Source organism: Plecotus auritus (genome assembly GCF_963455305.1).
Source record: "Plecotus auritus genome assembly, chromosome: 7".
Lineage (NCBI taxonomy): Eukaryota > Metazoa > Chordata > Mammalia > Chiroptera > Vespertilionidae > Plecotus > Plecotus auritus.
This window is the reverse complement of record NC_137774.1, coordinates 52,958,179-52,980,488: the sequence shown is the minus strand read 5'-3', so window position 1 is coordinate 52,980,488 and position 22,310 is coordinate 52,958,179. Positions and strand designations below refer to the sequence as shown.

The following is a 22,310-nucleotide window of genomic DNA, read 5'->3' as shown; positions in this document are numbered from 1 at the left end:
CACCTTCAAGAGTAACATAAGTGGGTAAAGTCAGGGCCAAACTGGGCCATTTCCTCATCCAATCTCTCTGAGACGCGTGGACAGAACCAAGTCTCAGCTCTTCGCAGGACCCTTCCAGGATTTTTTTAAGCCTAAATGACAGTAAGTAGTCTGTCCTCATTCTTGTTCTTTGGGATTTTTTCATCGTCAGATAAAAGTATACGTACACTGGGGCAATCCTCTTGAGATACAATATTCCAGTTGCACCCATGTGATGATGACAGCACTCCTCAGAGGGAGGGAGCCGACAGATGAGGAGCAGGGAATTCTGAAAACCAAAGCGATGACAGAGATGCTAAACCTTTCCTTCACGCGTCTGACACGCCTTCTCAGGTGGCCGGCAGGCCGGGCATCTCCTGGACCTTTACCACTTGATGTCCTGGCAGGCTGCCCTGGGCCCTGCTAGGTGGTGTGCAGGGCTACCTGGGCCCTGGGGGAGTCGCCCCCCCTCCCCCAGCCACTCCTGGTACAACTCCTGCACATGGGCGCTGGTCTCCGGGGGCCACACCGGGATGGCGGCTTAGATGCCTTCCATCTGCCGCAGCAGTGCCCTGTCTGCACACCCGTCCTCCGCCTGGGCCTGGCCTCTGCCACTTACGCAACCCCGGCGCAGGCCAGGACCTCCACGAAGTGGCAGGGGGACTTGCCCCTCTACAGCTTCAGGACCACTTCTGGATGTTCCAAAGCTGTAAAGCAGCCTCAAAGCATAGCAGAACCTCTCTGTCCCTTTCAGGGGTGACCTCCTGGAAGTCTGTTCCTCAGGGTGCAGTAGGTGAGCACTTCCACGTCCTCGTTGAACAGCTTCTTGGCCATGTGCCTGAAGATGTGCACCAGGTACCCATCGGAGCTGGCACCCTTGTGGAGCCTCACCTCCTCCTCCTTCATGTCTCCAAACAGTGTCCACAGCGGCATCATTCGAGACAAGGTCACTTTGCTCCATTATCCAGACAATTTCACCTGAGGTTAACATGCAGTCAGCAGCCCAGGAACTATGCAAAGCTGTGGGAACATCTTCTCAAAGGGCCTCCAGTTTCTTGTCATAACACAGGGCCACAATGACGTGGAAAATCTTGTCGGGGGACAGGTTCTGCAGTCTGGCGAAGTAATCCTTCACCAGAGAGCCCATGATCTGCTGGGGAGACTTGGCCTGAAGAGGTGGGGGGTGAAGAGGTAACCCAGCATGTGCTCTGCATATCGGACCCAGCCAGGGCAGGTGAAGGTCAGCATGGGTAGCCAGGGCTCTTCCTCATGGTACTGGCAGTACCAACGCACAAATTCCTTCTGACTCTCTAGGATGCTGAAGTCTGCAGCTATCTTCATGTCAAAGACAGTGCACCCCAAGGCTTTTGAGGAAGCTGCAGAGCTTTCTGGATGCATCAGTGACACTGAGGCTGAATTTAGCAGCAAAATAAGGCAGAGACTAAGGACACACAGACACTGCCAGCACCTTGTGCTGTGAGGTATCACATTTCTTATTAAGGTTCAGAACACAAACGAAGTCCTTAGTATTCTGCTGAGAAACTTGGACTCCTTCCTCTGCAGTCACACAACTGTCACACGCCAGGCAGTCATTCAGAAATATCTTGGCATCGGTCAACTTATGGAATTCTCCCTTCTCTCTGTTCTCCTGAGCCGGACTCTGGACATTGACAGTGGCATTCTCTTGGTCATCGGTTTTTGTTTTTATACTACATTCCTTCCGAGTGTAGTGATCACACTTCATCTGGAGCTGGGCAGGCGGGGCTGGCTCAAGTGACCTGGAGGAAGCACGGGGAGAGCAGTCACTGCTGATCGCCCCTGGCACTGAAGGCAGTATCCTTTCTTCCTTCTGGAGCTTCTAGGGAGGGGAAGCAGCTACAGTGCCTGAGGCCGAGTTCCAGGAAGCCGGCAGTGCTGTGGGGATCATGCTGGTGGCCCTGGTCCGTTGGTGCCTGGCCTGTCCTCTGGAGATTGAACCTGCAGGACTACTAAGGGAGCCAGTCCCCAGTTCGGGCCCGCCGCCACCACCCATTGATTGGAGCCTGAGGGCCGGGAGGAGGAAGCAAGAGATCTGCCTTCCAGCCACTTGCAAGTTGCTGCTACCACCGACTGATTGGAGCCTGAGGGACCCCAGTTCCCCTGTTAGCCATCCCCTGATCAATCGGAGCCTGAGGGCCGGGGGGATGGACCGATCGTTTGGTTGTCCTGGTCGTCACAGCCTCAGGCTTTTTATACATATAGATAGGATTTTTAACATTTTGACATCTTTACCTAGATATCTCAAAGAAATCACAAATTTAATGTCTCACACTGGACTTATACTAACTTCTAAATCAGGTTCTTTTCTAGTGTTTACTATTCCATTAAACAAACCAGAAAACTTTTAAATGCTAATCTCACTTATTCTCATATTCTGTATGGACAAATCTCACAGATTTTCTCTCTAAAAATATTCTTGAATCCATTCATTTCTGTTCAACTGCACTACTGCGATTCTATTCCAAATATGACTTTTCTTTTCACCTTCGACGTCACACCATTCTCTACAACAATCTATATTAATAAAAGGGTAATATGCTAATTAGACCGAATAGACTGGATGTCTTTCGGACGTCATTCCGGACGTCCTTCCTGACAAAGCCAGGGCCCGGGTGAAACCGCCCGGGGCCCCGGGTGCCTGCGGCCAGCCAGAGGGAAGGAAGCCAGGGTCCTGGGTGCAGGGGCCAAGGCAGTGGTGGTAAGGGGCGATCAGGCAGGCAGGCAGAGTGGTTAGGGGCAATCAGGCTGGCAGGGGAGCAGTTAGGGGCAATCAGGCTGGCAGGGGAGCAGTTAGGGGTGATCAGGGATCAGGCCGGCAGGGGAGCAGTTAGGGCAATCAGGATTGCACGGGAGCAGTTAGGGATGATCAGGCTGGCCGGGGAGAAGTTAGGGGCGATCAGGCAGACATGCAGAAGTGGTTAGGGGTGACCAGGCAGACAGGCAGGCAAGCAGTTAGGAGCCAATGGTCCTGGATTGCGAGAGGGATGTCCGACTGCCAATTTAGACTAGATCCCGCAGTTGGACATCCCCCGAGTAGTCCCAGATTGGAGAGGGTGCAGGTTGGGCTGAGGGACCCCCTCCCATGCACGAATTTCGTATACCGGGCATCTAGTGCTTTATAAAAGCCAAATCTTACCAAAATTCACCCACACTCTCTTCCTCTCATTTCCTCACTCTTCTTTCCTACCTCGTAAAACATTTCAATGAAACTTCATTACTCTTAGGATAAAGTTCCAAAATTCTGAGGATGGTCTTGCTACAAGGCCCAGGCTGGTGGACCCACCCACCTTTCTAACTTCATCTCACATCTTATATTCACTCTGTATTCTGTTATCACTGGGCCTCTTTTCAGTTTCAGGGAATGCCCATGTGTCTTCCACCTCAGACGCATACATGCCATTTATTCTTGTGGGTTTTTTAAAAAATATATTATTTATTTATTTCAGAGAGGAAGGGAGAGATAGAAACATCAACGACGAGAGAGAATCATTGAATGGCTGTCTCCTACACACCCCCACTGGAGATGGAGCCTGCAATCGAGGCATGTGGCCTGAACGGGAATTGAACCATGACTTCCTGGTTTATAGGTTGAAGATCAACCACTGAGTCACACCAGCTGGGTCCATGCCATTTATTCTTACTGAAAAGGCTCTTTCACCTAATTTTCCTTTGAATATTACATCAAATATCACGCTTTTTTAAAAAAAGCCTTCTATCAATTCCTTATAATTCCTTAAATTTTATTACTCTGGCTCTTTTAACATGTACTTGTTACAGTTACAATTTTATATTTATTCACAATGATTTGATTCCTGGCTGCTGTTTCCACTAGGCTACAAACACCGTAAGAGCAGAGTCATGTATTTTGCTTATCATTTAAATCCTAGAGACAAGTACTGTACCTGCCACACAATAGACTCAAATATTTGCTGAAGTATAAAATGAATAAATGGTTGTAAATATGTCTTAAATTTACTTCACCTTTCCTTGATCCAATTTGCCACTATTATAAAAAGTATATAGAGATGGTCACTACAGCATTATATTTTTAGATTTTCTTAAAATTGACAAACAACATAAAAATTTAAATCTCCCTAAAATTAAAATATATATGTCCAATGAGAATCCAAATGGTTTACGATACATTTCTTAAACTAGGTAAACCAACTTTCCCAATGGTTTAAGGTACATTTCTTAAACTAGGTAAACCAACTTATAGTTTACATGAAAAAGTAAGACACTGAGAAAAACCAAGAAAATTGTAAAAAGTACCAAACTGAAAGAGACTTGCCTCTCCAGATGTTCAAACTTACTATAAAGTCAATGTATCACAGCATGTTTGAAACTGCCACATTACAGGCAAAATAAATCAGTGCTACAAAAGATAGCGTCTAAGATTAGCTGCTAACATGTATAGGAAATTAATATACATCAAAGGTGATATTTTAATTATTTTTAAAATATGTTTTAATTGGTTTTCAGATAGAGGAAGGGAAAGATAAAAAAATCAATGATGAGAGAGAATTTAAATTCTTTTTTTTTAATATATATATTTTATTGATTTTTGACAGAGAGGAAGGGTGAGGGATAGAGAGTTAGAAACATCGATGAGAGAGAAACATCGATCAGCTGCCTCCTGCACACCTCCCACCGGGGATGTGCCTGCAACCAAGGTACATGCCCTTGACCGGAATCGAACCTGGGACCTTTCAGTCCGCAGGCCGACACTCCATCCACTGAGCCAAACTGATCAGGGCGAGAATTTAAATTCTTAAACTATTTTCTTAAAATTGACGACAATACAACATAAAAATTTAAATCTTCCTAAAACTAAAATATGTATGTCCAATGAGAATCCCAATGGGTTTAAGATACATTTCTTAAACTAGGTAAACCAATTTATAGTTCGGCCTCCTGCATGCCCCCAAGCATGTGCCCTGACCATGACACTCATAGGTCAACACTCAACCATTGAGCAAAACTGGCTGGGCTCAAAGGTGCTATTTTAAATCACTGGGTCAAAAATGATTTATTTAATAAACTAGCTCTCTCAGAACTATTTGTCTGGAAGAAAAACATGGACCCTATCTTACACTATATAGAAAAATAATTCCAAATGGAATAGATTTTTAAAAAATGTTTAGAAGATAATCCTATATAATAAAAGCCTAATATGTTAAGTGTCCGACTGTTTGTTCGACCAGTCGCTATGACGCATACTGACCAACAGGGGGCAGACACTCTGACCAGTAGGATGGCTTGCTGCTGGGGTCCGGCTGATTGGGACTGGGTGAGAGGGGCCAGACACACCCTGGAGCCCTTTCGCGGTCCCTCCCCGGCCCCAATCATGCACTGGTGGGGATCCTTGGCCTGGCCTGCACCCTCTCGCAATCTTGGACCCCTCGGAGTATGTCAGAGAGCCAGTTTCGGCCCGATCCCCGCAGGCTAGGTTGAGGGACCCTACTGGTGCATGAATCCATGCACCGGGCCTCTAGTTTAGGATAAATGAGGATAATTTAGCTGTTTGAAATACTGGTGACAGAGCAGTGAAATAAACTACATTCTGATGCAGCTGACATTCTAGTATAAAACAGACATTAAACAATACACAGAAGATATATCAGGTGGTAATAAGTGTAGTAAATAAATAACAAAACTTAGGAACAGGTGGATAAAGAGATATTATAGAGGTAGGGTGACATATCAACAGAGGCCTGAATAAATGGGAGAGCGAACCAACAGGCACATTTTCGAGAAGAGCATTCCAGGTAGCGGGGTTAGCACATGCAAAATCCCTGAAGTGAGGGTTGCTTTGCTCAGGAACAGCAGAGAGAACAGTGGTTAGAATAGAGTGAGCAAGCACCTCACACCTGTTAGAACGGCTGTTATTAAAAAAAAAAGAAGACAAGAATATTAAGTGTCTGAAGCATGACTGGCATTTTCAAGATGTTCTCTGTAGCACTTGGACCATCTCAGGTGCTACATAAATATTTGTTAGTTGAATGAAAAAGCACATTATGTTTAAGATGAATGTCTCTATGCCTTGAAAACACCAATGTCCTATTTCCTTAATGAAGCAATTCCTAAATAGTCAAATCACTAAGCTAAAAACTACATATTTGGGCTAGCAGAAGGTACAACTAAGTTTAAGATTTTTGAAATACCTTCACTGTCATCTGGATTTTCTTCTTCATTAGAGGCTTCAATATCTTCATCTTCCTGAGCAGAAACAGTGGAAGCTACACTTTCACATTGAGACACATCTCGTTCTTCACGAGGTTTTCGTGAAGTCTAGAGTAAAAAAAATATTAATTATGATTTAAATAACTAAAAGGAAAGAAACAAGCCTTTTCCTATTGAAATCACAGAGTTCACAAATACATACACACATACTAAACAAGGAGGCTGTATATATGACAGCTGCTCTGGTTAGAGTACACTTATCTCCAGATAACCATTAACTGGTCTTTTGTATAGGTAAATCGCTTTCAACAAATTGATCAAAAATAACATAAGAACAATTTTTTTAACTACTCACCACTATACATGTACAAATGGCCCCAAATCACAAAACTCCTGCTCTTCTCCCCTTCCAAATAATGTATTTTCTAATAAAAATAATATACATTTTTTCTTATAAAAGTAAGTTGGAATGTGGAATCTTCACATGCAATAATGTACTATATCCCCAAGCATTTTCTTCACTATATGATATTATTATCCATTAATTTTTTTTAGTCCTCACCCAAGGATATGTTTTCATTGATTTTAAAGGAGGGGCGAGAGAGAGAGAGAAACAATGATGTGAGAGAAACATAAAAAGTTGCCTCCTGAGCACACCCAGATACGGGACTGAACCTCTAACCTAGGTATGTGCCCTGACTGGGAATTGAACCCACAACCTTTTGGTGTATGGGACAATGCTCCAACCAACTGAGCCACTTGGTCAGGGCCAATAGAATTTATTAAATTTCAATGTAATAATTCAAGTACACGAAAATATAAATCCTATATATCTATCTTCCACTGAGTTTTAACAGATAACATTCTGTCATGTTTTCCTGAGACCTTTTAAAAAAAGATAAAACACTCTAGACCAGCAGTCGCCAACCTTTCAGACCTCTTGGACCACTAGTGGTCTGTGGACCACCAGTTGGCGACCGCTGCTCTAGACCAACAATTGAAGCCTGTTGTTCCTATTATTACACTTGTAATTAAAATTATCAGAACAAGAAGTTTTAAAGACATGTGTGATGATAATTTTTTGTCAACTTAGCTGGATCGTAGTACCCAGATATGTAGTCAAACATTATGCTGGATGTGTTCATGCATGTGTTTTTTTTTTTGGACCAGATTAAAATTTAAACCAATAGGCTTCTGAGTTGAGCATATTACCTTCCATAATATGGGGAGAGCCTCATTCAACAAATTGAAAGCCTTAATAGAACTAGATTGGTGGCTCCCGGAAATCTGTTATCAGACTGCAGCTCTTCTGAGTACGCAGCCTATCACCCTATCCTATTGAATTCTGTATCCACTTAGCCTCCAAAATCATGAGCCGATTTCTTAAAATAAATCAAACTTGCCCTGGCCTGGTGTGACTCAGTTGGAGCACCATCCAGTACACTGCAAGGTTGGGGGTTCGAGACCCAGTGGGGGTATATACCCAGGTTGTGGGTTCTATCCCCAGTCAGGGTGCATACAGGAGGCAATCCATCAATGTTTCTCACATGGATGGGTCTCTCTATTTCTCTCTCTCTCCCTTCCTCTCTCTAATATCAATAAACATATCCTCAAGTGAAGATTTAAAAAAAATCCTATCTAATAAAAGGCTAATATGCAAATCGACCGAACAGTAGAATGACCAGTCGCTATGACGCACACTAACCACCACGGGGCAGACGCTCAATGCAGGAGCTGCACTCTGGTGGTCAGCGCCACTCAGCCAGAAGCCCAGAAGCCGGGCTCACGGCTGGCGAGTGCAGCAGCGGTGGCAGGAGCCTCTCCCGCTTCCATGGCAGCACTGAGGATGTCCGACTGCCGGCTTAGGCCAGCCCCCCCGCAAGGAGCAGGGGCCTAAGCTGTCATTCAGACATCCCCTGAGGGGTCCCGGACTGTGAGAGGACACAGGCCAGACTGAGGGACCCCCTGAGTGCACGAATTTTGTGCACCAGGCCTCAAGTAAAAAATAAGTAAATTGATCTCACTCCCATTCCTTCTTTCCTGCGAACACACACACACACACACACACACACACACACACACACACACACACACCCATTGGTTCTGTTTCTCTGAGGAGCCCTGTCCAATAAAATAATGTTTATCTTTTAAAAACATGTCTGATTTATTCTTTTATTTTCTCCCAAAACATTTCAATGGTTTTGAAGTCAACTCCCTCAGTAGTTTTTTGTTATTTGCTTTCCTTTATATTTTAGTTGCTATAGCATATTTTTAGCTCTTGCATTCACAATTTTAACCTACAAGCTCCTTTGTGTATAACTTTTAAAATTAGCCAACATTATAACTCAAATGTTAATCAGTTTAAACATATACACTTTTATTACACATTAGATCATTCTTTTTGTTTGTTTGTTTGTTTAGTTTTTATTTTGGAAATTTTGAAACACATACAGAAGTTAGAGGCAAATCTTGTTTCATCTATACCCAACCTACTTTCCCTGATCCCCATTCTGTACTGATTTATTGTGAAGCAAATCTCAGATATGTCACATGAATATGTTGATAATGTAAAATATATCTTGCAAGGATGGCTCTTCTCAAGTAGTAGTTATATTTCCAAAGAAACATTGACAAAGGGTACAAATATATTGACAATTGACAATAGTCTATAAAATATTTTAGAATGTCAAATCAAACAGACCATAAGAACATGGTTATGCTATTAGTATTTCTCAAACATGTTTATGATTAAATTATGAAAGCAACAATTGTTAAGAATGCTATTAAATGACGTACGTTTTATAGGTCCTTCTTACTCAGATTTACTACTTTTTTCTTCATTCATCTTGTGTTTCATTAAAAAAAAAACAATTCCAGCCCTAGCCGGTTTTGCTCAGTGGATAAAGCATCAGCCTGTGGACTGAAGGGTTGTGGGTTCTATTCCGGCCAAGGGCACATGCCTGGGCTCGATCCCACATGGGCTGTAGGAGGCAGTCAATCAATGATTATCTCTCATCATTGATGTTTCTATCTCTCCCTCCCTCTCTGAAATCAATTTAAAACATATATATTTTTTAAAAGTCCGCCAAATATTCACCTAAAAATGGCAGTCCATGAAAAAAGAGAGCCTTGGAACTCAATGTCAAAAGTGCTTTTCCTTGACAGAGCCATCATACTTTGATAGCGAGCAGGAGAACTTTATGCATGCTTCCCACTTCATCATGCAGACATGTACTCAACAGTCAAGATTTAGTAAAGTTAATTTTTGTTGCTTCATCAAGGAAATTCTTAAGTGACACTGGCTTTAAAACAAAAACAAAAAGCTTCAAATACCTGGAGATTAAGAATACATTAGAGTATTTGGCACAGTGGTGTGCTGCCACGATTCATGCTAAGGCACCAGTATTCTCACTCAAATTGCTTTAATACCATCAATGTAAATTTAAATACAGTGGAAAAAACAAATAAAATCTTAAGATTTTATGTAAAACAGTGAAACCTCAGCTCTCGAACTTAACTGGTCTGGAAGGCCATCCGAGAAGAGATTTGTTCAAAAATTGACTCATTTTTTCCCATTAGAAATAATGTAAATTGAATTAACTTGTTCCACACTCCCAAATGATTTGCCATTTTAATCTTTCTTCTAAACTAGTACATTACCATCTAATGTATTATCTATAATAATAAAAGCATAATATGCTAATTAGACCAGACGAAGCCATGGTGGCCAAGGCAGAGGCGGCCACCGCTGTGGCAGGGGCCAAGCCCCTTGCACGAATTTCATGTATCGGACTTCTAGTCTACACTAACAAAAGGGTAATATGCTAATCAGACTGGATAGACCAGAAGTCTTCCGGACGTCCATCCTGACAAAGCCGGGGCATGGCCGGCCTGCAAACCGCCCGCAGCCCCTTGCCTGGGCCGGCCCCACCCCCAGCGAGGACCCCCACCCCCATTGGGGGTGTGGCCGACCTGCAAACCCTCGGCAGCCCCAAGCCCAGGCCGGCCACATCCCCCAGTGGGGACCCCCACCCCAATTGGGGGCATGGCCGGCCTGCAAACCGCCCTCAGCCCCTTGCCCAGGCCGGCCCCACCCCCAGCCGGCCCCCACCCGTTCACCAGGCCTCTATCCTGTATAATAAAAGGGTAATATGTAAATTGACCCTAATGGCAGAACGACCAGAACAACTGCTGGACCAGTCACTATGAGGTGCACTGACCACCTCTTGGTCCCTTCCCCCAGCTGTCAGGCACCGATCACCCGATGGGGAACGGGGAACCGGGAGTGGGTGGTGGCAGGGGGCGAGGCCAGCTGCAGGCACCTGAGGAAGATGGCCCTGATCGCAGGCCAGGCCTAGGGACTGTACCCACACATGCGCTGGGCCTCTAGTCCTATATAATCCTATATAATAAAGAGCTAATATGCTAATTAGACCGGACGGTGAAACAACCTTCCAGAATATCCTTCCAGAATAAACAGTGGGTGGGCGGCAGGGTTGCAGGGCTGCAAGGCAGCCAGGGCTGCGAGGGCCGAGGCAGCAGGGACTGTGAAGGCCTATCCTTACACAAATTTCGTGCATCGGGCCTCTAGTTTAGTATACAAACAAACACCTCTTTTCTTAAATTTATCAAATTTTGGCCTTAAATGAATCACTTTCAGCACTCCTTCCAGAGGTACAGCATCTTTGCTTCTTCACATATTGCTGCCTCCAGAATGCTGTCACCATCCAAATCAATAACAGTTATTCTACCTTTTAATTTCCTGTGATCAGTCTTTCACACCATTAGCAACATTAGCACTCTTGAGGACCTCTTTATGTTTTAAAATTGTGCTGTCAATTTTGCTAGCAACAAAAGCTAAATAAATAAATAAATACTCACCAAAATATTCACAGCACAATTTCAGATGTTAACAATGTGAGGGTTAGTGTTAGATGACTAGCATTATCTCCTTTGTCTGTGGCCTGAGAGACCACTTTTGTCATGCTGATGTATCAGCGTGAAAGGGTTGTCAGGTTGAGAACTGAAGTTTTGTTCAATAACTGAGACATTTTCTCCATGAACACCTTGGCGAATGGTTCGAGATGGGAGACATTCGAGAACCCAGGTTTGACTGCAGTCTTGAGCTCATGGAACCCTCAGAGCTCTGTAGACTTTAAGAACATTAAAACTTCCTTGCTAAGGAATTTTCATTAATCTTATACTTTCTGGTTTTTAACATTTATCCCATATAATATTTCTCTGAGAAATTGCTTTGTAATATGCCAAATCAATTCATCCAGCATTGTCAAGAGCACTCCAACTAAAGTTTTAAATTTAAACTCCCAAATTCTTCCATTTTAAAAATCCAGTCTACAATAATTCAAATGTACTGAATTCTCATTACTACTAACAGAAGTTTTATTCTTTGGGCAGTAAATAAAGAAATAGTCAACTTATGCCAAGAAACTAGCATACCTTTTACAGGTAAATGCAATAAATAAAAATATAAGCTACAAAAGTTTTTCTCAAAACCTACAAAGCTCCAAAAACAAACAAAAAACTGTAAGTAAAAATCAGTAAGAGATTCACCACGCCTGATATACTCACTTTCTGCTTATGCTGCTGCAAAAGGTTGTCAAGATTGTGTCGCCTTTTATAGTTAAAATAGAAGTTTTTACACTGAGCTTCACTTTTAGTTCCCACCATTTTGGCAATTGCTGCCCAGTTACGACCATGTTCTACTAGACCTGTATTTTAAAAACAGAACAAATGTTAATGAACAGTAACCTGATAAAGTAAACAAGAGAAATAATAAAACAAACTTAACCATTGTATTCACAATCATTAACACTAAAAGTGTTTTTAATACTCATTGATATACTAGTATTTCAATAGTTACTGAAATATGTATTGACACAAAACTCACTGAACAGCTCTATTTAAAACATGCTCATGAAAGCCCTGGCCAGGGAGCTCAGTTGGTTTGAGCATTGTCCCAGTATGCCAAGGTTGCAGGTTCGATCCCCCATCAGGGCACATACAAGAACCAACCAATGAATGTATAAGTGGAACAACAACAATAATAAAAACAAAGAAACAGAAGCATAGTCGTTAACGCTGGACACATCGTAATAGTTCAAATGCTTGTAAACTGACTGGGAAGGTATTTTTAAATCTTTGGAAACAATGTATCAATATAAAGTTAATGATATAATCAAATATAAGTGATTAACATAACAATATATATGCAGGGTGGGGCAAAGGTAGGTTTATACTTGTTCATATGGAAAATAATAAAATCCTATACAATAAAAGCCTAATATGCTAAGTGTCTGGTCATTTGGTCAGCCATTCAACCAATCAAAGCATAATATACTAATGATATGCTAAGGCCGCTCAACCGCTCGCTATGACATGCACTGACCACCGGGGGCAGATGCTCCGACTGGTAGGTTAGCTTGCTGCTGGGGTCCAGCCAATTGGGACTGAGCAAGACAGGATGGACATGCCTTGGAGCCCTCCTGTGGTCTCCCCTCCCCCAGCTAGCCAACCTCCCGCGTCTCTTCCCGACCACAATAGTGCACCGGTGGGTCCCTCGGCCTGGCCTGCACCCTCTCACAATCTAGGATCCCTAAGGGGATGACAGAGAACCGGTTTCGGCTCGATCCTGCAGACCAGGCCAAGGGACCCCAATTGTGCACGAATTCATGCACTAGGCCTCTAGTAATTAATAATACAAGAATAAACTCTGTGTTTTATGTATTCACAGCTATAAACCTACTTTTGCCCCATCCTGTATGTATGTATGTATGTTGTATACACACATACAAGACTCCATGGATCATCAGCATGTCTTTAGTCCATACACAATTAAGAAATGTCCTAAGAAAAATTAACCATTTGAAAAAAATCTATTGTAACCCAAAGCCTCACAGAAATCTATGCCATCTGACACTTTTTAATCAAATAATACATATACGCACACATACACATATTGAAGGAATATGGGTATAAAAATGCATATATACATAAGAATTATCCAGCCAGAGATATACTTTAGATACAGGTGTACCCAAGCAAAATTTTCCATTATAAATTTAAGAATTTATAGAAAAACATCAGTTTTTCAAGGTTAATTCCAGTAGCTTCTTTAATAATTACTGGAAGATCACTTCTAAATCTTACCCGATATATGAATAAGAGATGAAAAGAGTGGTGACAAAACAGTCATATGTTAGAGTATCTACCTGAAAAAAATTATGATATAGCTAATATCTACTTACTTCACTATGAAATTTTGATGATCAGAAAATAAATGTGAATCTTTTAAAAAGTTAAACATGGCCCTAGCCGGTTTGGCTCAGTGGATAGAGCATCGGCCTGCAGACTGAAGGGTCCCAGGTTCGATTCTGGCCAAGGGCACATGCCTGGGGTTGCCCACTCGATCCCCAGTAGGGGGCGTGCAGGAGGCAGCCGATCAATGATTCTCTCTCATCATTGATGTTTCTATCTTTCTCTCCCTCTCCCTTCCTCTCTAAAATCAATAAAAATATATTTTAAAAAATAAATATAATAAAATTAAACATGTAATCATGACAAATCACAAATTTTCTAATCATGGCAAACTTCAAATAAAAGACAGAACACAAACTGCTGTATTTTTGGTAAAGTTGGTTTATATGATACTTAAATGTATCACTCATTACCTGGAAATAGAAAGTAAGTCTGAAATGTATCATTAAAAGTCAAGCTATTTACAATAACCTCTCTAGAATTACAAGGTAAATACTTAACTACCCCAAAAGTTGGTTAATTTCTCAAAAATTATTATATTTGAAAACAAATTATTTATTTATAAACCAATTATTTATCCTATTAGAATTTTACATTTTGCATTACACCAGAGGCCCGATGCACGAATTCATGCACCAGTGGGATCCCTTGGCCTGGCCTGCGGGATTGGGCTGAAACCAGCTCTCCCACATCCCCTGAGGGGTCCTAGATTGTGAGAGGGCACAGGCTAGGCTGAGGGACCCCACCAGTGCATGATTGGGGCCAAAGAGGGATTCAGGGGGTTGGCCAGCCAGGGAGGGACTGCGGGAGGGCTCCAGGGCATGTCTGGCCCATCTTGCTCAGTCCCGATCGGCCAGACCTCAGCAGTAAGCTAACCTACCAGTCAGAGCATCTGCCACCTGGTGGTCAGTGTACATCATAGTGAGTGGTTGAGCGGCCTTAGTATATCATTAGCATATTATGCTTTGATTGGTTGAATGGACAACCGGACAACTGAACACTTAGCATATTAGGCTTTATTAATAAGCAACAGTGGGTTAATAAGCAACAATGGAAAAAAATAAGACCCAAAAGGTTCCAGAATAAGATCAAGGACAGGATTCAAACTTTTGTCTGTCTGGCTACAATGTTCATACTCTTCTCTGAATCGCAGTGTAATTTCTTAGTAGTTTTTAATCAAATGCCTTACCAAATAAACACTAAGAAGTTATTTACCATCCTATTCAGTGCAACTTTTAAATAACCGAAATACAAACTTTTTATATGAAAATACCTTCCAAAACAACTTTAAAAGCATTAATCACAACTATTCTGGAAAAGTGAAAATAGCCTACTTGCTCTTTAATAAAATGAGAACCTTAAATCCCTTAAAAGTGGCTCTTCAACAAGGTACACTTGGGGTACCTTGTAAGGTACCAACCACACAGTAAAAAGAAAAACAACTTATAAGTTTACTTCTAAATTCTACTTATCATTGTGGAAGAACTTTTTTCTTAGATTAAAAAAATTAATTCTATCTCCCTCATCTATAATAAAAGCGTAATATGCAAATCGACGGAACGACTGAACAGCAGAATGACCGTCCAGATGACCCTCTGGAAGACCATGTAATGATTCACACTGGTGCCAGGCCAGCCAAAGCAGATGCAATGCGATCGGTTGGGGGGCCCCGCCATCAACCCACGATCACCCCTGCAGGGGGAGGCCCAGGCCACCCTCTGCAGGGCAATAGGGGGGTGGGGAGGCTCCGCGACTGATAGCCCCAAAGAGGAAGGCCTAGGCTACCTGGCCGGTGACACTGCAGCAGGTGGGCGGGGCCTCCCTCTGCATGGCAATTGATTGTGGAGCCCCAGCTGGGTAGCCTGGGGCTCTCTCTGAGGCAATCGATATTTTCATATACATTTTACTAATTTTCTTTCATCTCTGACACTTCTATTATAGAGAAAGGGCAAATAGCAATATTAAAATATTTCCTCTAATTAATTCCCTTTCAATGTGCATGAATTCATGCACCAGGCCACTAGTTATTAATAATCTTAGAAACAAAAACAAAAAAACTTGAAGAATCTGAACTATCATTTACCTTTTTTAGCAACTTCCATTTCTTCTTCTGTCCACCGAGAGGTTTCTACAGGCTCTGTAGAAACTGAAATAAAGAGAGAAAACCCAATAAGGTAGAGAAAAATTAACCCAAATCCTTCATTCCCAGTTTATATGGCACAGACCACATAATTTGTAACCTATTTATCTGACATTTGGTGAAAGAAACTAAAGAAATAGGATGGCATCAGCCTCTTCCCCCACCAAACTAACGGGGAAAATGCAACACCTCTGTGATCTTTCTTAATGTTTTTTAAAGTTCCGTCCATATCTACATGTTTGATTACCATTAATTTATTTTCTAAGAAGTCCCACTTTGCCCAGTGCCTTCCCAATTATTAGAGGTCCATCCTTCCCTAATGAAGAGTCAGAGGAAGAAACAGCACTCCACCTGCTGGTCCAGGCACAGTCCCCTCCCTTTCTCTGAGTACCCCATCTCTTCCTCTCTTGGAGGCTCTTATATTCATCCTCCGTGCCTGACATCTAGTAAACACGGATGGATCACGAACTGAACACTTTGTTTTATTTTAGAAAAAAAATTGAGACTATCAGGCCTGAAATGAGCGCCTGCTAGATTCCCCTTCTCAATAGTATGTACTACCACCCACCCAATCACTCAAATTAGTAACAGGATCGTCAGACTAGTCATTTTTGAATCCTTCCTCCCATTTACCAGTCACATCCAATGATGTGTGTCAATTCTAATACCCTGAGTCCACCTCTCCTTGCCTGGGTCGCTGCATGCATAATGTTGCCCTTCTAGCTGGTCCCTCTTCTTCCACCCCTTCTTCTCTCTAATCTGAGCTCCACAACTGTCACTAGAGATATCTGAACTCCAATCTAATCAAAGCACTCTTCTATTTAAAAACTTTGTAAGCTCCCCACTTTGTAAGCAATGCAGCATACAGTTCAAACAAGGCCCTTTGTGATCTGCCCCCATCCGCTTGTCTACTTATTTCCCTCACATTATTCTTGCCATTCCTAGAACTTGTATTTTCTTTCATACTTAATCTTACAGTAAATTGGTACCACTGAACCACCAATGGTGGTAACTCGACATTAACATAATCCTTTATAAACTAATGAGACAATAGTTAGCAACAAAGACAAATGCTTTGAACTCTTGGACTCAATATTCAGAATTCATTCCTATAGAAAATAATTTAACAGAAAGAAAATGCTATATGAATTTTTTTTAAATTACAGTGCTATGTTAGCTTAAAAGGAGGGTAGAGGATAACAACAGGGTCAGGAAATTGTGCCTCAGGGCACAATGCCAACATTTGACAGTCATCAGAGTAAAATTCAAGATGGCTTAGAAACTAGAATATATTCATGATATGTGCCATGTTAAAATATCAGAAAACAAAGTAGCATGCACATTGGGATTATAAGTAAGTAAAAAGAAAAAGAGCTCTATTAGGGTAGCAAAATTAGGGCTGTTGTTCTTTTACAAAGGAAGTTTGAAAAATATGAAAGCCAGACTTGCAGAGTATTTCTAGGTTGTCAATATCAGACGACCCTGCTGCCCCAGCCTAGCACTGAAACAGAATCCCAAACAAAAGTGTGGCCTGTTCACTCCATCCACCCACTCACTGGGTTCTGGTGGCGGTGGCAGAGGTGGAGGGGGCTCCTCAGTGGTGGCTGAAGCTGCAGCACTGGCAGCAGCGGCTTCATTTGTCATGGACCTGGTGATCCGGCCCTTTCGGCGGCCCTGACTATTGGCGGTCTTTCGTCCCCGGGGTATGGCCTGCTCTCTCTCCTCAGTTTCTTCTGCTATACCTTCTGTTTTGTCCTTTTCCTTAGTATTTTCTCTGGAAACAAAAGTGAATGAAAAGTTTTTGTGATTTAAGGTATAAATATGTCAAAGAAGGCAGCTTTGAAAAATATTTAAATAGAAACTGAATAAAACTAACCAATCCCTTCATTACTAAAACAAAATTTATAAAAAATTGTCATGCCCCAATTTTGAGGAGTTTTGACTGATTCAAATTAATATATTTCACAAAGGCTTGTTTTATTTGTTTAATGGACTTAAAATGTAAACACATTTCAAATCACCTAACTTAGATACAAGAACACTCTCTCTGAGGAAGGAATGAAGCACAGAAACAACCCTCTGGACCTGTAATGCAGAAGCAGGGGACACGGAAAGGTAGGAGTCCTGGATTTCTGGCCTTTGCTGCGACACAAGTTTTCTCCTTTGTGAAATGAAGAAGCTGAAACAGACACTCTCCATGACAGATGCTCTTTCTGTAATAACAGTCTACAATATTGTTTTATTAAAGCAGGCTCCACATTCTTAACCACCTCCAGGACAGTTATGTACAAACAGGGCAGTATGGCCCAATAGTTAGGAAAATGGCCTCTGGACCCAGGCTGCCTGTGTTCATACAGAGCTCTATGTGATGACTAGCCCTGTGATGACCTTGGACAAGCAACCTTACTCTATGGAGCTGTTTTTCTCATCTATAATATGAGGATAATATTAGTATATTTCATAGGGCTGTTGTGAGAATTACAGAAATTAGTTTCTGTAAAATGCTTAGAACAGTGTCTGGAACATAGTAAATTTCATAGGTGTTTGCTACTATTAAAGCTAAACTTCCACCCCAACCGGTTTGGCTCAGTGGACAGAGCATCGGCCCATGGACTGAAGGGTCCCAGGTTCGATTCAGGTCAAAGTCATGTACCTTGGTTGCGGGCACATCCCAGTAGGGGGTGTGCAGGAGGCAGCTGATCGATGTTTCTTTCTCATTGATGTTTCTAACTCTCTATCTCCCTCCCTTCCTCTCTGTAAAAAATCAATAAAAAAAAAAAATATATATATATATATTTTTAAAAAAGCTAAACTTCCTTCAGGCTATAAAGTGCTTATCATAGTCTCAGGCACTTAGGAAAAACACAATAAGCGGTCATTACTATAGCAATAGTACTACATGTAATACTATTCTCTCTGTCTTTTTTATCTCCCAGGGTTGTTATAATTAAAAGTAAGGTGCTTCGATTTATCAGGGATATCACTTCATAGATTATATAAATGTCTAATCACTGAGTTGTACACCTGAAACTAATATCATATTATACATCAAATATAATTGAAAAATAAAATTTTTTAAAGCAAGGTGCTTAATGTACATTTTTACAAATGAACAAAAAGATGGCAATATTCAAACACTCAACTATTCTTGCTTAACCAGTTTACTGCCACGATATTTTGAATTTAATTTAAAAAGGTCCCCCGCTTGCATCAATAGACACCTAGGGTGTACAAATGGTTAATGGAAGGTGCATATAAGCATAACCAATGGATATAAGACACTGGGGGGGGTGGGGGAAGGTAAAGGCATGTACTGGGGGTTAGGGGAGGCCATGGGGAGGTCAATGGGGAAAAAAAAGGAGACATTTGTACTACTATTTGTAATAGTTCAAACAATAAAAAAAAAAAAAATAGTACTTGTAGCTGAGCCAGCAAAGCTCAGTGGTTCAGTGTTGAACTATGAACCAGGAGGTCATGGTTCCATTCAGGTAAGGGCACATGACCCGGCTGTGGACTCAATCCCCAGTAGAGGGTGTGCAGGAGGCAGCCAATCAATGATTCTCATCATTGATGTTTCTATCTCTCTTTCCCTCTCTGAAATCAATAAAAATATTTAAAAACTAAATAAATTAATTTTAAAAATAGTACTTGTATCTTGTCTAATATTCTCCTACTCTATAACTAGTTCATAAACTACCTGGGAGTAGTAGATATCTTATGTTTTTTTTTTATCCTCCATAACATCCTAGTCACATCAGTAATAAATGAATGTTTGTTAGACAAATTAGAGATTTTAAGAAAAAAAAAGTAAAATCGAGATATGGTAGTTCTATATGAGCAGAACAATGACCACATGGGAATATAAATGTTATACGTGAACAACTAAAAAAATATGTATTTTTTAAATGGGTATCTTCCTAAAATAGAATATTAGAATGGCATAAGTATCCAACCTTTAAAAGCCATGTCAAATGATTAAGTCTGCTTTATTTGACACAAAACTAGATAAAATCTTCAATATTTCCAAGAGCATTATAAAAATAACACAGTAAATATTAAAAAGGAACAAACTACTGACACATGCATTATGTATCACCTCAAAAGCATTATGCTAAGTAAAAGAAGCCATACATGGATTCTATACTGCATAATTGAGTTTATATAAAAATTTTAAAAAAACAAAATAGATTAGCAATTGCCAGATGCCAGAAAAGTGGGGAGAGAAACTCTGCAAAGGAGCATATGGGAACTTTGTGGGGTGATGAAAATATTCTATCTAATATAGAAATTATAAATATAATGAAACTGACTCACAAAAATAAAGAAAACGTTCTATCTACATCACGGTTGTGGCAATGGTTACTCCAATACACACACTTGTCAAAATGCATCAATATTTACACCTAAAATTGGTGACTATTATTCTATGTAAACAATGCTTTAATAACGCTGACCCCTGGGGGAGACACAAACGACCCAGCCGCTAAGCCCCCCACACCACCGACACAATATGTACACAAAGGAATCAGCAGTCTCTGAGTAGCAGAATCACAGATTGATTTTCTTTATATTGTGCTCTCTTTTCCTAATTTTCTATAATGAGCAAGAATTACTTTTATAACCTCAAAAACAGCAACAAACAAACCAGGAACTGTATTTTACATGATAGATAAAATAAATAAAGCTGAAATTTAGGTATTATACAAATGAGGTACAAAATACAAAAAAAAGATCATGAGATATCTTTGAAATCAAAGATTAAATTAGATATAACTCAGTGATAAGTATATATTATTATAGCCTATTCCTTCTGAAGTAATATATACCATGTCTGGCAAATAAACCCCGTAAGCCAAAAGTTATATTGACTGAAATACTCCACTCCTTATTTATGTCAAGTAACTATTCAATGGTTAAAGCACACATCACACTGATTCTTTTATCTTAACTTTTATACCTTCAAAAGATTCAATTTCATTATTTAAAAATAAGTATGACATTTAACTAATTATTTAATTCTAAGTATTTAACTTACTTAGAGTCCTCCTTTTCATCTTTTTCTTCTTCATCTTTTTTTTCCTCTTCTTTTTTTTCTGTTTTTTCTGCTTTATCCTCCTCTTTTTCTTCTACTTTTTCTTCTTGTGATGGTCGGGCAATTTGCTGCTAGAATAAACCATCATTTATAAAATTCAAAGGTAAAAGAACTAGCTCCTCAAATTCAATGATGAATTTTAATAATTATCTATGCAAAAAAATAAATGATTTATTAATCTTTTACAATGTAATTAGAAATCATGTATTTTAAAAAAAGTCGAATGCTCTTTAATATATTCTACATATGTTGTTTAAAAGGTCCGATATACATACATACACACACATGCCCATAGTGTTTGTACCCATCAAAGAATCAAAAATGTTAAGATTCCACTAGAAATCTAAGGTTGGTTTTCTCTTTTTGTAACTCCTATATCTAATCTGTCACTTAAGCATTTCAACTTTAACTTAAAATTTGATATCAAACCCCATCCCCCTAGTATTTGATGTTTAATGCATTCTCAACTTTTTCATCATTACAGACTAGAGGCCCAGCGCACATGAAATCATGCACAGTTAGGGTCCCTAGGCAGAGCATCTTGTCTAATATTCTCCTACTAACTAGAGGCCATGCGATACTACTTGAAGCTCCCCGCCCTAGGACACTCCGCCATGCTCGCGGCACCTCGACTGCTCCGCGAGGCTCCCCCAGCCCCCCGACTGCTCTGCGAAGCTTGCTGCCGCCCCGCAAAGCTTGCCACTGGACGCTCCGCGAAACTCCCCCCGCCCCACCACTGCTCTGTGAGGCTCCCCCACAACTGCCCCGCAAAACTCCCCTGCCCCGCAAAACTCCCCTGCCCCGCGACTGCTTCATGAAACTCACTGCCGCCTGGGTGACTGCTCTGCTAAGCTCAAGGACACCCCACGAAGCAGCCCGCCACCATCGCTCAACAGTCCCCAGTCCCCCCCTACCACCAGCCCCCCCTCATGGCGAGCAGCTCCGAGGGCTGGGGGAGAGGGAGGACCGAGAGGTGCTCCATGCACTTCATGGTGACCGGTCGCCAGTTCAGTCGTGACGCCACCTAGCTCTTTATATATATTAGGATAATAGTACATGAAACATCTTTATGCTTTTACTTTTTTGGGGGACATTCATTTAACGGAATTAGTAGACAGCTATGGTCATTTATCAAGACTGAAGTAATCTGGAAAAATAAAAAGGATATAATAAAGTTAAAAGAAGTAAAGCACAAATATTTCTAAGCTAAAATTACAACCATATATATATATATATATATATATATATATATATATATGGCTAATGTGATAACTATCTGTCCGAATGGTTGCTATGACGTGCACTGACCACCAGGGGGAAGACGCTCAATGCAGGAACTGCCATGAGGCGCCAGGTCAAGGTGGGTGCGAGCGGGGGCCCAATCGCCCTGCCGATCGCCCTACAGATGGCAACCAGGGGCGGTGGCGGCTGGGGGCGGGGCCACCGCCCGGCTCCCAGGTGCTGAGGGAGCCAGGCGGAAGGCCCAGCCCGATTGATCACCCCACAGGTGGGATGGTGGAGCAGGTGAGGAGGTGACCACAGCAGGGTGCCAGGGAGGGCTGC

The 22,310-nt window shown here is 41.5% G+C and overlaps 1 protein-coding gene and 1 pseudogene across 16 annotated transcripts in view; both read right to left on the bottom strand.

Moving 5' to 3' along the window:
• The window catches only part of NCOR1 (nuclear receptor corepressor 1), a gene marked incomplete at its 3' end in the record, with an annotated part of 233,555 nt that overhangs the window by 84,593 nt on the left and 126,652 nt on the right, over positions 1 to 22,310 (bottom strand). For 11 of the 15 annotated variants that reach the window (XM_080680923.1, XM_080680927.1, XM_080680921.1 and 8 more), the window contains 5 exons: positions 20,691 to 20,818; positions 17,212 to 17,429; positions 15,599 to 15,661; positions 11,830 to 11,969; positions 6,222 to 6,348 (listed from right to left, as the gene is read on the bottom strand). In XM_080680923.1, the coding sequence (XP_080537049.1) occupies positions 6,222 to 6,348; positions 11,830 to 11,969; positions 15,599 to 15,661; positions 17,212 to 17,429; positions 20,691 to 20,818 (676 nt within the window). The remainder of the gene's footprint in view (positions 1 to 6,221; positions 6,349 to 11,829; positions 11,970 to 15,598; positions 15,662 to 17,211; positions 17,430 to 20,690; positions 20,819 to 22,310) is intronic. The other 4 variants (XM_080680925.1, XM_080680928.1, XM_080680918.1 and 1 more) reach the window with 1 other exon arrangement.
• Positions 442 to 1,762, bottom strand: LOC308254452 (nuclear prelamin A recognition factor-like; annotated as a pseudogene). Its single transcript has one exon. The product of its transcript is annotated as a nuclear prelamin A recognition factor-like (transcript).